General features: G+C 52.8%; 4 protein-coding genes across 4 annotated transcripts; 2 read left to right on the plus strand and 2 right to left on the minus strand.

The window, feature by feature from the left end:
* Positions 1-275: 275 nt before the first annotated feature.
* Positions 276-4,238, minus strand: J4E93_001871 (putative PKS/NRPS-like protein biosynthetic cluster; the record flags this gene model as incomplete). Its single annotated transcript, XM_049339819.1, has 2 exons — positions 276-4,187; positions 4,233-4,238. The coding sequence occupies 2 exons, from the start codon at positions 4,236-4,238 to the stop codon at positions 276-278; spliced, it is 3,918 nt and encodes a 1,305-aa protein (XP_049203776.1).
* A 503-nt stretch (positions 4,239-4,741) lies between these two features.
* Positions 4,742-6,146, minus strand: J4E93_001872 (putative PKS/NRPS-like protein biosynthetic cluster; the record flags this gene model as incomplete). The annotated part of the gene is given in 3 exon segments (XM_049339820.1): positions 4,742-6,041; positions 6,115-6,122; positions 6,141-6,146. The coding sequence occupies 3 exon segments, from the start codon at positions 6,144-6,146 to the stop codon at positions 4,742-4,744; spliced, it is 1,314 nt and encodes a 437-aa protein (XP_049203777.1).
* Positions 6,147-8,332: 2,186 nt separating this feature from the next.
* J4E93_001873 (uncharacterized protein) lies at positions 8,333-9,337 on the plus strand (the record flags this gene model as incomplete). The annotated part of the gene is made up of 1 exon (XM_049339821.1): positions 8,333-9,337. One exon carries the CDS (start codon positions 8,333-8,335, stop codon positions 9,335-9,337), a length of 1,005 nt encoding a protein of 334 aa, XP_049203778.1.
* A 4,436-nt stretch (positions 9,338-13,773) lies between these two features.
* Positions 13,774-14,545, plus strand: J4E93_001874 (uncharacterized protein; the record flags this gene model as incomplete). The annotated part of the gene is made up of 2 exons (XM_049339822.1): positions 13,774-13,931; positions 13,987-14,545. 2 exons carry the CDS (start codon positions 13,774-13,776, stop codon positions 14,543-14,545), a joined length of 717 nt encoding a protein of 238 aa, XP_049203779.1.
* Positions 14,546-14,576: the final 31 nt, after the last annotated feature.

A 14,576-nucleotide genomic window follows, 5' to 3' on the forward strand; every position in this document is an offset into this window, starting at 1 on the left:
CACCCGTTGACCACCCAATCGAAACTATGCGAGTTTGGTCTATCGAGATGCCGTATTGAGATGTGATAGCAGAGAGCTTTGTCTGGATCCAAACGTATGCATCTCGTACGTCGGAAAACGGCCCGTCAATGACATTCACCTCTGGAACCAGGCGATAGTCTATGCTGACAGGAAGAATGTTGTGCGACAATAAGAACTTTGTCTGTGCTGGTCTGATTGCTTTGCGTGAAAGCGTCATGTGGCCACCTCCGTGGATCATCAATGCTGCCAGACGTTTAGTGCAGAACAGCAACGCGTGCGGAGGGCCATTTACCTACAGGCATCGAGCTAATTGGAGGGCTGTTCGGCAAGTAGACATCGGCTTCTATCTCAATACCATCAACGACCTTGTAAACAACTGTGTCAACACCGGACGTTGGCAAGTCACTGTGACGCTGTGGTTCCGGATACTGCTTCACAGAGGCTATAAGTAGCCGCTGAAGATTGCAATCCGGCATTGTGCTTTGAGAGTAGGTGGCGCTTGCAAACCCAGCTTGATGCATGAAGTTCATCCAGACTGCTGCAGGTTGAATGGCATGTGTGGCATCGACCGCCAACCACCAACCGTCCAGCAAACCAAAAACAGCCTCGTGCCAGTCGAAGATAGTAGTGATTTCTGAGAGCACCAAGACACCATGCGGATTGAGCATGTGCTTGATACGACGACAGGTTTCAGTTCGGTTGGCGGTTGCATGAACACAGTTCGTGCTAATGACGACGTCGAACCTGCCAACCATATCTGTAGGCGGTTCGACTTCAAGGTTAAGCGTTCTGAACTGCATCCACGAGTATTTGAACTTCTTAGAAGCGTTTCGGACCAGGGTTGAAGATATGTCCGTGAATACATATTCAATGGAATGGCCGAGAGCACCTAGTGCTTCACCAAGCCGCTTGGTAGTCCCTCCCATGCCGGCTCCGACCTCGAGGATACGAACTGGCCCGTTTGCCTTCTTGACTAATCGAACCATGAAGTCCACAAGAACCTCAGTCAGAGTGGCAAACATAGGGGCTTGCGTGTAGAAGCTTCCAACGATTTCCTGGGACGTGCTGGTGCCAAAGAGCAGCTTAACAGGGTCCTCCACACCCATCAAGCATTCTGCAATCTTCGGTCCGGTGAGAGCCATGAGTTCAGCCTCACAGCGATAATTTGGGTGGTCTGTGATGAGGTCGCGTAGAAGCTGGAACGAGCTGGGAGGAAGGGTGGGTGAACAAAATGACCGGATATATCCGGAGTCTTTCTTCTCGATGACAGAATGCCTTTCGAGAATCTCGTAGTACCTGTGCACTACCTTACTGTGTTTAGGTTGATATCCGAAATCGGGAATCTTCTGGCCCGGCGCAATGGCCTTGAAATCAATCCCTAGCTTCTGGAAAGCTTCAATCAGGTAAGCAAGAAGAAGCTCATCCTGACGAGCAGAGACCTTTGCTAGATACTCTGTAAACTGGCAAGACCGGGCATAATCTTCAAAGGAAGACTCCGCCTCCAAGAGAGATTGAAACGGATCCGTAATCTCGGCAGTTCTGATAGAATGGTGTATGGGTGGATCAAGCACAGGTGAGTTTAACGGCTTCGAAAGTGAGGTGGTACTTGGCTTCATTGGAGAAAGTCCGGCCAAGTGCATCAGATCCTTGACAGAAACGTCAAGGAGGCTATCAATACCATTGATATCGACGTTGAACTCTTCAGATAGGCAGGAAACGAGTTCTGTGGTGGATAGAGAGTCGAAGCCGAGGTCCTGAAGAAGTTGGTGATCTTCGATATGGCTGACAGCAACGCCACAAAGATCTGAAATAAGCTCGAACAGTTTCGCGCGTCGAGTCCTACCAAGAGAGTCCTTGGCACCTTCCTCTGGGCTTGAATGAGGCATTAATCCGGTTTTGGATGTCTTGGAGACCGGGGATGGAGACCTAGCCGTCGGCGTGGTTACCGGTGAGACTTGCTTTCGGTTGGCTTTGGTGACGCCAGAAAATATGGTTTGGCTCAATGCACCAAAGCTCACCGTTAGAAGCTCGCCAGGCGACACAATCTTCCCGAAACGGTCGTTAATCTCGTCCGAGAGTTCGACCGACGCCAGTGAATCGATACCAAGATCACCGATACAAGTGTTTGAGGCAATGAAATCTGCTGGTGCGCCAGTATATGCGGAGATCATCGCCCTCAACGGATCATCTGATTCGTTGGCTTCGTCGCCAGCCACCGAGGAAGCACTTGATGAGTTGGAAGCGCCATCGGGCGTCAATGGCGGAGGGCTCTCGAGCATAGCGGGCCTAGAGTTCTCGCGAAGAGAGAGAGATGAACACGATTTCGAGGTTAATCTTGATCCATTGGCTGCGTCAAGCGTTCGCTCAAGCTTGGAGATTTCGAGACGATGGAATTTGGCACCGATAGCTGTCATGGCTACCTCGCCGTCTTTGGTCAAAACGAAAACGTCGCCGGTCGCATGCACATCATCGATGAGAGTGAAAATGGCATAGACGTCCCATTCCTTGTGAGTGTCGAAGTCGCAATGTTTGGACGTCGTGACACTTTCGAGGCCGGAAGCTACGAAAACCTGACCCTGTGGGCATACTTTGCTGCTGTTGATGAGAAGGCCGGAGACTTGAATGAACGCGTCAATGGACACAGTGTCGCAATACTTCGTTACTGCGCTTTCATTGCCCCCAAGATGACTGTCTGGCATACGGATGTCGGCTAGTGCCTCGTTGTTGTCAATGACGATACTTTGAATCCCGTGGAAGAAGTCGGCGTAGTCCACAACTTTCGAGAACAGCTTATAGGCTCGTCCGCCGTTGAGTTTCTCCGAGCTCGGACTCGATCGAATTGAGTCAAGGCGGTCAGCTATGAGCCGCTTGTATGTAGAAAATCGAGGATTCTCTACTAGAGCCATCCGACCCCTGCCATGAACAGTTGCGCGGTGGGAACTGGTTGCTTGCCCGGAAGAGCTCGAAAGAACAAACTTCCATCCGTTTTTGTCAATATTTTCGAGAGTCAGATTGACGTTGCGATCCAGGTCGACGCCTAGCGGTGATTCGAATGATAGGTCCTCAAATGCTAGCGATTTAGATCCGAGGTCTGCACCCAGAATCTGAGCTGACATAGCCGCACACTCCATGTACATGGATGCGGGACAAAGCGGCCGACCACGGACTGCATGGCCACTGATGACCTCACGAAAGCGGCTGGCCGAATTATTGACAACAAACTTGTTCGCACTGCTAGTAGACTCAGCATGATGCAGCAAGCGAACAGGGATCGGAACAGAAGCGGTCTCGAGCTTTTGCGAGCCAAGACTTTCGTAACTCCGCTGAAGCTCAGTAGCTCTATCAACATTCTCGAGCCAAGCTTTGGTTCTCTGAAACTGATAGGGGGGTAGCCATGCTGGTTCTAAACCAGCTTCGGAAGGAGACAGGAAAGCCCATGGGGTGATATCGATCCCTTCCTTCCAGAGGTGGATGATACTTTGAGAGAGAACGTTGGTAGGTTGACTAACATCAGCCGTCTTGATGTTGAGAAATGAATGAATCTCCGGTTCAGCTGTCGCACGCTTAATCATGGGGATGATGGATGAATCGAATCCTGCTTCAAGCCAGATGCAGCCTCCCAGGCGCTCTTCTATCCGCTGAATGGCGTCGATGAAGTAGACCGGTTGGCGAAGATGTGATGCAACATGCTCAGCATTGATCAATGAAGTGTGCACCTTTGTGCATGGCTCGATGGGAATAGAAGCTTCTCTGAAGTCCAATGATTTCAAGAACTCCATGAAGTCTTTCTGAAGTGGCTCGGTGAAGACGGAATGGAAGCCATGAGTTACATCGACTCTCCGACTGCTGACACCCTTGAACGAGGGGTCAGTAACCAGCAGTCTTTCCGCATTGGTCACCGCAATCTTGGTGCCAACTACGACGTGGCTGTTAGTGGCATTGAAGCAAGCAATCTCTAGGGATTCACCACCGATTGCATCAATGACACGTTCGACAACAGAGTACGGCGCAAATATTGCTAGCATAGTACCTCTCTCTGGTCCCCATTTAGTCACCATGAGCTGGGCTCGGGTAGTAACAAGTTTGAGGGCCTCTTCAAGAGAGAGCACACCCGATACGGCAATTGCTGTCAACTCTCCGAAGCTGTGTCCAATGATGCAAGCGGGCTGCACGCCAGCATCGATCCAACACCTAGCGCTAGCATATTGGACCGCCATGGTAGCTGTCTGCAACAGAACTGGATCGGTAATGACGGTGGTCTGGAAGATAGCCGGGATGATCGATGGAGTTCCAAGCGCGACGAGGATTCGATCGCACTCTTGGAGGTAGTAGCGTAGCCTGGGATTTGACTCGTAAACCGCTTTCGATAGAGCGACATTCTGCTTGCTTTGGCCGGAGAATGCAAGCACGATACGCTTCGAAGGTTGGGGTATGCTGCATGACGAGATGTCCGTGGAGAGTTCGGTGCGCAAGCCGGCAATGTCGCAAGCTGTTGTCATCCAGGCCACCGAATGGCGCTTTCGCCGCTCCGATAGGGTGTAAGCAAGGCTCGAGAGGCTCAGATCTCCTTGGCTGATGTACGATTTAAGGACAGCTACGTAAGCCTTCAGACTCTCAACTGTGTGGGCTGAGAGTATGATTGGATAGTGGGTACCCTCAGGCAGCTGAGTGGGTCTATTCAGATAGGTTAGGCTTAGCTTTCTAGGAGCGAGATTCACACTTACGCTTTGCTAGAGCTCATCCGAGGCCCTTCGCAGACAACAAGCGATGCGTTACTTCCAGCCGCGCCGTAGTTGTTCACCCACGCAGCTCTGAAGGGTACTTCCCATGGTTCCAGGCTCTTTGCGATGACAATCCTGTCCGGGGCCAATGAGGGAATCTTGGGGTTCAAAGATTTGAACAATGCGTGGGGCGGGATTGCTTTCTTCCATAACATAGCGATGACTTTGAGCAGTCCAGCGACCCCAGCCGCCGACTCTGCGTGGCCAGTATTGGCTTTGATAGAACCAAGATAGAGTTTGGTTGGACGATCTGATCCACCAAACACGTCTCTGATGCTGCTCACCTCAAGAGGATCGCCTGCTTGTGTGCCGGTCCCGTGGGCTTCAACGTAGGACACATGGTTTGGACTCATTCCAGCACGTTCGAGAATCGACTGGTATAGCTCAACCTGTGCCGAGGGTTGAGTGACTGTCAAAGATGCAGACAAACCGCCTTGGTTGGTGGACGACCCCGGTATGACGCCAAAAACTGGATCACCATCTGCCATCGCCTGTTTCAAGGGCTTCAATACGATCATTCCAGCACCATCTCCACGGCAATAGCCATCGGCCGCTTGATCGAAAGGCTTGCATTGACCGGTCGGGCTGAGGAAGCCGGCCTTGCCAAGACCCAGATAGTTGTGAACTCCGGAGATGATGTTCACTCCTCCAGCAACAGCCATAGGACACTCACCCGACCAGATGGACTGGCAGGCACGATTGATGGCGACAAGCGAAGAGGAGCAGGCCGTGTCGATGACTTCCGCCGGTCCAGTCCAGCCATAGTGATAGCTAAGCCTGCCGCACAAGAATGCCCGAATGGTACCAGTCGCTGTATATGCAGTTGGTGGATGGGCACTCGTATTGTCCGTGTACTCGATGAAACTTGCGCCGACAAAGCAGCCGACTTTGTCTCCGTTCTCGCGAACATGTTTGCGGAGGTAGCCCGCGCTGTCCAGAGCTTGATAGGTCAGTTCCAAGAGGATGCGTTGCTGAGGGTCCATGCTGGCAGCCTCCTTGGCATTCGAGCGGAAGAAAGCCCAGTCGAACTCATCGACCCCATCAATGAAGTTGCCGAACCACTTCGGCTTCCATTTGTCGTTTTGCAACGCGCGAAAGCTTTCGCGCATCGGAACCCTGTCATGGCGGATCTCTTCGCAAGTCGATGTGCCAGCGGCGAGGAGCTGCCATAGTTCTTCGAGGTCGGCTGCTCGTGGGAGTCGGCATGAAACACCAGTGATGGCAATGGCGTCTTCCGGGCTGGCGTGATGTGTTAGCGCGGCGCTAGTCGCGTCAGCCTGTTGGGGCTACCTACTACTTGTATTCAGCCAACCTGGCCCCCTGAACAGTGGTATGGACTTCCATCTTCGATATCCGCAAGCGAGCGTTGTGGAACGGCATCAGGGGGACTGGGTCTCCTATGCCGAACAAAGCAAATGTATGGGCGTCTGTACCACTTCCCGCTAGGTCCTGTGCGACATCCTTCAAAAGCCGATACCACTCGCATCGAGAGGCGAGGATGGTGTTGATTGCCTCGTGTGTCAGCGAGCAATCATGCAGCAAGCTGCCATCCAAATTCGATCGCACAGGAACTCGCAGCTGACTAGCATCAGGCAGCATCATGTCGTCATGCTCCTGACAAATGTCAAACAGCACTTTGACCAAAGGCGCGTTCTCCGGGTTGTGCACTTTGCCACGGATATGGATATCAGTGACTAGCAAACCCCGGTTACGAGCTCTTTCTGCCACCTTCTCGAGCTCTAGCACAGGGCCTACGATACTTATCGTTTTTGGGTCTGTGATCGCCGAAATGTAGCACTGCATGTTGTAAGTAGCTGTTACACAGGAATGGAATTGCTAAATGCTGCTTGTTTGCTTCGGTGGAAGTCATGTTCCTGTGACACAAGTCCAAAGACCGACAGGGGAGAGGCCCTGCAGCGAATACGAAAAGAATCCCAACTTACTCTAGGAATACCTGCCACAAGCTCATCTCCTTGCCGAGGAGTTCTCAGGCGTACTGCGATGGTCGTGGCCCCCTCCACCAACTCGTCGTCACCCAATTCGCCAAATGCGCCAACGGCAAATGCCAGTCGTAAAGCTTTGGTTGCAAGATGGACCACCTCCTCCTCGTCTTTGGCGCAAGAAACAGCAAAGGCTGTAGGAAGACCTCCACAATATCCCTGAGCGCCGCCACCTTTCTTCAGGCTTGCCAGCATTCGCTCGTGCGTGAGACCATGCAACTCGAGCAACTGGAAGTACTGGCAGATCTGGATAACGACCAACAGCGGCAACGCTAGAATACCGGACATGGAGCTTGAAACAGGCCCAGATATTCCGTCGGTTATCCATCGCTTCAGACTGACGACATGTCGCTTGCCCGATTTGAGTTTGGCTATGTCCGGGTGGCCGTCACAAAGTATGGTCCATGTGTCCGTCAACGACGTGATGGCTTCTGCAAATGGGAGGAGTAGGGGCGTTTCAACAATGTACTTTTGGAGCTGCTCGAGGTACGCCTCTGTGGGGGCCTTGCTTTGAGGGCAAAAGAACGCCACAGAAGGCGCGAAATGATCAGACTGGGTGCGCATATCGAAAAATACCTAAACTGTCTACGGAATCACGAACGATTCGCTATGTTGAACCAGCTGGTATATAGACTGTTCCGCGAGCTATGATTCCTGTGATAACTATATACAACGTACTCTACTATGCGATTCATTGTACACAAGACTCGCTCACTCATCACTCCTAGCATTCTTTGAAACGGACCTACTTACATCCCCCACGATATAGAGATTAGGAGCTACTCTAGATTGTAACGCGCTGTGGAACCAGCCATCTCCACTTATCTTGATCAAGTATAGGGTTGCATACGGTGCTTGCGAAGAGACGCCGAGTAAAGACCGTGTGTATCCAGAAAACTACCGAAGGCAAGAAGGTGTCGCGTGATGCCAATCGAGGAAAATGACATTCCTTATCGCACTTGAGAAGCGGTCAGTACATGCCTTGGTTGATCGGACAAGCAATGAAGCTGGCTAAAAAATGCCCATGGTCTTTCTGTACACACCACAGATTCCCTCGGAGCAACTCTGTGCCATCCAAGCATTGTGTATCTCATCATGACAGTTGTTCTACTCTTTCTACGCATTTTTTCGGTAGCAGTAAGCTACTTCACTCGTACGATGAGGGTGTAGAAATTCTAATCGTGATCAGATTACCTCCATCGCAGGATGGCTGTCGTACAATATTCTCATCCATCCACTTCGACACTACCCCGGTCCGTTCTTATGGCGAGCATCTCCTATACCCCGCATTCTTTCTAGATGGAGGGGTACTACGGTGTTTGATGCGCACCGTCTACATGAGCAATATGGGCCAATTGTGCGATTGAGTCCCTGGGAATTGAGCTACACCTCTAGCAATGCATGGAAGGGTAAACATGGCCTCTTCCGCATACATATTTCTCGACGCTGACTTCGAAAGACATCCATGGAACAGGCACCTACACATCTCGCAAGCCGCTGCCAAAAAACCCTCTTGCTAACCCTCCACCTATGTCGGGAGAGCCAGGCATCATCGACGTGCTGGATGACGAGAAGCATCGAGAACAACGCCAACTCTTCAATCAAGGGTTTTCCACCCGGGCACTGAAGGAGCAGGAGCCCTTGTTGCTCAAGCACGTCAACAGATTGACAGCAGCCGTCCAGTCGCGCGCTGATCAGGGTCTCGAGACGAACATGGTAGACATGTTCAACTTCTTAGCCTTCGACGTTATGGGTGATCTAGCTTTCGGCACCTCTCTTGGTCTATTGGAGCGATCAGAATACAACAGCTGGGTTCGTGTGATAGTTGCAACGATCAAAGTAGTCACTATCCGCATCGTGGTATTTTACCACGTTCCTTTTGCGTCAAAGATCCTGCCGCTCTTGGTCCCGAAATCGATGAAGGCAAAGCGAGATGCGCACATGAAGTTCGCCGAAGATCGTGTGAAGGAAAGATTGGAAAGAAAGACCGATCGTCCAGATCTCTGGGGTCTGATCACCGGTGGACCCGGCGGAAAGAAAGCGAGCCTCTCTCTGGATCAAATGGTCGGCAATGCCGCTCTCTTCATGGTGGTAGGGTCAGAAACTACGGCAACAGTGCTTTCGGGAGCGCTATATCTACTTTTGAAGAATCCCCACTGCATGATGAGATTGAAGCAAGAGATCTATGACAGTTTCAAGTCGAAAGACGCGATGACAATAGAGGCACTGCCGAGGTTAGCGTACATGAGCGCAGTTCTAGACGAAGCCATGCGAGTCTACCCTGGCGCTCCGGAGACGTTGGCGAGGTTGGTACCAGCAGCCGGTATGCAGATTTGTGGCAAGTATGTTCCGAAGGGCGCCACGGTGTTTATACTCCACTATCCGATGTTTCACTCCTCGAGAAACTTCGTCCGACCAGACGATTTCGCTCCAGAGAGATGGTTGCCTGAAGGCTCCGTGGAGTTTGAGAAGGACGACAAGAACGCGTTCAACCCTTTCTCAGTCGGTCCACGCGCCTGCCTTGGAAGAAAGTAAGTCCACTACCCTGGTCATCTTTATGCAGAGGCCTAATTCCGCCTACAGTCTGGCACACTATGAGTTGAGGCTTGCCTTGGGCCACTTGTTGTGGGACTTCGACTTCGAGCTCAACGAAAGCTGTGATGACTGGATGGATCAACAAACATACTCTTTCTGGCTGAAGCCGCCACTCATAGTCAAGGCTCGAGAGGCAGACCGGAAGCCATAGCCAGAGACTAGGGGTGGAAGATGGGTATGAGAGCAAAGCTTCAGGTGACGCGCATGTCGAGGTATCTTGGGAGCTTTGGCTGTCTCGTCTAGCATATCTTACCACACACTTCACGCATAGTTCGGATCATACCTGCTTGCACATAAGATGCGTTATGCAATGTCTCCAGCCAGCTCAAAGCAGCTGGTTCGAGCCAAGTGACTGACGCTTTTGGACGATCTGTTCTCTGCTTGTGCTCCGGTATTGGGTCAACAGATAACGGATTCTGAAGGCAGAAGGTAAACCGTAAGGATTCAACCTAGCAGCAGAGTTGTCACTTGCTGGTAGCATACATTCGGTTGAAGATCCGACATGCGCATGTCGTTTTCAGCCCTGAGCGATGTCATGCATGCTTTTCGTGGCGCCGTGATGGCGCGATGTGCTGCCGTCGCAATTAGCACAACCGTGGATACGACACCAATGCTTATCGACCTTCCGTAACCAGGTTCGTGGCGGTATCTGGAAGGCCCTCATACACACGGCGGCGAAACTGATGTCCGGGATACGGGAGACTTCGGTTTTTCTTTTTAGACCGAACGCCCGAACAACCTGGTAGCGGAGTGGCATGATCCAACAACTGAGGCAGCGATGACAAATCCTTGCCGTAGAAGAAGCGAATGCATATTGTGAGGGCGTCCATGCCCAAGCAGATATTTGCAAGACCCCGCGATCAAAGTTTCTGGCTGCTTTGCGCATTTTTCTCGACCAGGCTGTTGACAATACAGGCGTTGCAACATGGTAGACGCCGTAGGGAGGATTCATTGGCCGGGACAGCACTCTTGCAGCCTGCGTGATACGCACGGCCCAGCAGCCCGCAGGAGCCCCACGATCTTCGGCGGGTTAGAACTGAGTCGCAATGAAGCTTGTGCTACCAAGCTATCTTGGATTTCTTGAGGTCAACCCGGCGTCGGAATGCACGTGAGGGATCTTGGTCGCTCGGATCGTCCCAAGTGTGCGCACAAAGGCATGGGCGTTGATCGTCGCTCCGACCACAGCCAAAGCGACATCGATCATGGCGCGCCTCGCAAACTCGTTTCTGCAGTGATTTTTGATGTCTCGTGTTCGCCAGGTACCATACACATGTCGTTAACAGGGGGCGGCGGTTTGTCGTGGATGTGATCGAGAGGCGGGCTGCTATGTGTCGGGGACTCGAGATCGAGTTTGGTTGGGCTGCATCAGGCTCTTGGTCGCCTTTCATCTCACAAGTAGCTGTCTGTCTTCTGGGCTTCGCGCTCAAGGCTGAAGTCTCTTCGCGAGTGACCTCAGACCTGTATATTCGCAGTAACATTGTGGCATACGAGTAAACGATGTAGATTCACCGATGGGCTAGAGGTAATTCCAAATCATCTGTCTCTTTGTTGCTTTATAGTAGAAGCTCAACAGCTCGGTAGTATCCGTAGACGACGATGATGTCAGTCCGCTCCACCACCACCTGGACCCTCGTATATGCAACAAAATCAGTCGGTACTGACTCTAGCGTGTAACATGTGCTAAACTTCAACACTAGGACCTACTATCCGAGCAATTGACTTCTGCATCCTCCTCAGCATGCTTCAGGCTCTGGTCCTTGCCCAACTCCGGGTTCCGGATGACCAGCGAGAAAGCGACAAGAAGTACTGCAAGACATATACCCGTGATGCAGAGTAATTTTTGCACGTGTCTGTATGCCTGTATCACAGCGATACGCTCTGGGGTTTGCACTGGGTATAGAGTTGCAAATGCAAACGGATCACCATACGCGACGGCTGCGAGCGAGGGATCGCCAATGCGACGGGCCAACTCATTTGGGATGATCTGCTGCCACATAGCACCTGAGACTGTATTACCAAGCGCGCTGCCAATGTTGTAGGTAGCGAGATAAATGCCCGTTACGATTGCGACGTCTGTTTTGGGTAGTTAGTATTGTCGCTTCAACTAGCGTGAGTTGCCATGGAAGAAACTTACGCTCGTGTTTTGTGGCAGCTTGGATACTGGCTTGTGCAGGATATGGAAACATGCCTCCTGCAATGCCCAAGCATATCTGCGCTCCGATGATGCCGGAATGCAACGAATCGCCAGAGCCGCCACGGTAGTAAATTAGAAGACCGAAAGCTACCACGAAAAGACAAGTTCCGGCGACGATGAAAGGTTTCAAGCGGCGGACCTTGAATACAACACCACCAAGGATCAATCCGGTGATTACCGAGGAGAAGCTGTACAAAGAGCTGATGCGAGTTGCGCTCTTTACTGATTCATCAAATGCGACGACTAGTACAGTGTACAGGAAGTCGCCTTGCATGGTCCATGCAAAGTTCAAAGTGCAAGCAATACCTAAAGCACCCCAAACCGCACGATCCTTCAGTAGATGGAACGGGAGCATTGGATGAGGTGCTCTGCGTTCCCAGAGGACAAAGGCGGGGAGGCACATGAAGCCGATGATAAGAGGAGCAATGACTTTGGCAGTCCCCCATTGCGATTGCGCGCCACCTGCGATGGTGAAAGGCTCGTGGTTGGTCAGCAAATCGGAATCTCGTCTGGTGCAAACACATGCCGACTTACAGTCAGAATGCAGCCGAATACCGCAATAAGCAGCACGACGCCGGGGACGTCCATTTGCCAAAAGAGAGTGACTAGCAAATTCCTGGTACCGCCATGAACTTCGTATGGTGTTTGGTATGCATCGAATGCACCGGCCCTTTTAGCTTGTCGGCTAGACCACATGAACGAAGCGACTAGAGGGATACAACACACTGTGTATATGATGCACCACATGCCTACCCCCCATCGCCAAGTGGTATGACTAAGCACGGCTTGACTTACATCGCCGCTGACCCAAGTATTGATCTACCGAACATCAGAAACAAGCTAAACCGGAGCGTACGGTTATATTGCTTACCAGAAATGGAACGGCAGGTATGTATGAGAAGAAGAGTCGAGATCGAAGGGAGGTGATGTCGGCTATGATGATTTCTATGAGCACGATGATGGTCGTATAGCCAATCTGTAGGATACCCGTTAGTATTGGTCTTGTCCGTTTGGCGTTGTTGCAGCACGCACTTGGTAAAAGACTGCGCCTGCGGCGAAGGACTCGACATTTGAACTGACGGATTCAATGACGGTACCTTTGGTCGTGTTAGTACGACTGCCAGAGCACAACGCTAAGCTCCCAGTTTGGTGTGTGCATACCGATGATGTAAAAGAGCATGGAGAGTATGACGACTTCTATGCGGCCAAAGACATCGGCTGTGACCATCGAGTTAGTTTCTCATATCTTGATCGGTGTGAAGACTCAACTTACCAATCTTAGCCGCAGTAGGCTGTTGAGCACACAGTGAGCATGGGTTTATACGTGGTAGCAGACTCTAAGACTTACCTGCGCAGCAGCGGCGATGACGCTCCTCAAGACATCTTGGTCAATGTTAGCGTTGGTGACTCGGAATGACTACAGATTTCACCAGACATACTAATGGTAGCCAAGGTGGAATGCTGTTGGAATCCCGCAGTGGCATATGGTTGGTAGGTGTATCGGAGCGTCCCATCCAAACCATACGCATACGCAATGAGGAAGATGCCGAAGAAGATGCAGCAGCGGTTGATCAAGGACGTGTGCGCGTTGAGGGCTTCGATGCGTGCGACACCTGGAGACTTTGCGTCTGGTAATGCGGTGGGGGAGGCTAGATCGGCGCCGGTCGCGGTTGTGTTGAATAGCGCAATTTTGCCAACGTCCAAGTTGTGGTGATGCGACATGGTGGTTGGTGGATTGGTGGGCACAAGTGTTGCGAGGAGATGATGTGCAACAACGGTTATTTACCAGCGCCGGGCGGCAGGTGAAAAGAATGCGGGCTGCATATTTCATGTGATTTCCCAGTGCGGAACGCGTTACTACTGTACAAGCAAACGGACAGCTTCTCGGTGCTGGATGGAGCATAGTGCGGCTCGGGACAGCTGATTGATAAGATTAGATGCAAATTCTCGCTGGCTTGGCGTGACCCCCCGGCAACTCGGAAAGCCTTGACGGCGCCCAATGCCGACGTGTAAGCGCGGGCGTACGGGCTGCTGGCGGAGGTGAAGGCGTCGAGGACGATGGGTGCTGCGGCGAGCGACGGAGGCTGGTGCTGACAGTGCCGAGGGGCTGCGTGTGTGAGACTGCAGGCGGTGCGTCGAGGCAGTACTTAGCAGACGCTGCACGCAGCAACATCGAGCAGCCATGGCCCACGCGTACTTTGGCGCGACAGACGACAGCGTAGACTCGGGGCTCGGCGCGGACCTCGACGACGGCCAGCCACAGCAGGCGCGCAGCAGCAGCGAGGAGAAGGACAGCCTGACGCCGGCGCAGAGCAGGCGCAAGGCTCAGAACAGGGCAGCGTACGTGTCCCGCCCCCGTCCCCCATCCAGCGCCCCCGTGCTCATGCCTCTCCAGCCAGCGCGCCTTCCGCGAGCGCAAGGAGCGCCACGTCAAGGAGCTCGAGACGAAGCTCTCGGCCCTCGAGTCCAGCACCCACTCGCTGCAGTCCGACAACGACCGCCTCAAGGCCGCCCTCGACCGCGCCCGCACCGAAAACGACATCCTGCGCGCCACCGCCCGCCGCTCCCCCTCGGCCTCGCGCCCCCTCTCCGCCACGTACCCCTCGCCGGGCGCCTATCTGCCTGTCCACGACCATGGCCACGACGGCGACGACGACGAAGAAACAGCCACAGGCTACCGTGTCGAGTCCCTGACCAACGCCACCGTCGTGAACACGGCCGCGAAGGAGCATCCACGCACCCGCGCCGGGGCGAAAGAGGTCCCCGCTGCCCAGGCCTGGGACCTCATCCAGCAACATCCGCTCGTCAAGCAGGGTCTGGTTGACGTGGCCGACGTGTGCGAGCGCCTGAAAGGCTCCGCCAAGTGTGACGGCCACGGCCCCGTCTTTGAAGAGAGCACCATCTGGCGAGCAGTCGACGAGTCGCGCCGTTGCGGCGGCGATGAGCTCATATGATTGCTGTCTCCATACCCCTTGCGTCTTTTAC

This window comes from Alternaria ventricosa (genome assembly GCF_023758065.1).
Source record: "Alternaria ventricosa strain BMP 2768 chromosome Unknown scaffold_2, whole genome shotgun sequence".
Taxonomy (NCBI): domain Eukaryota; kingdom Fungi; phylum Ascomycota; class Dothideomycetes; order Pleosporales; family Pleosporaceae; genus Alternaria; species Alternaria ventricosa.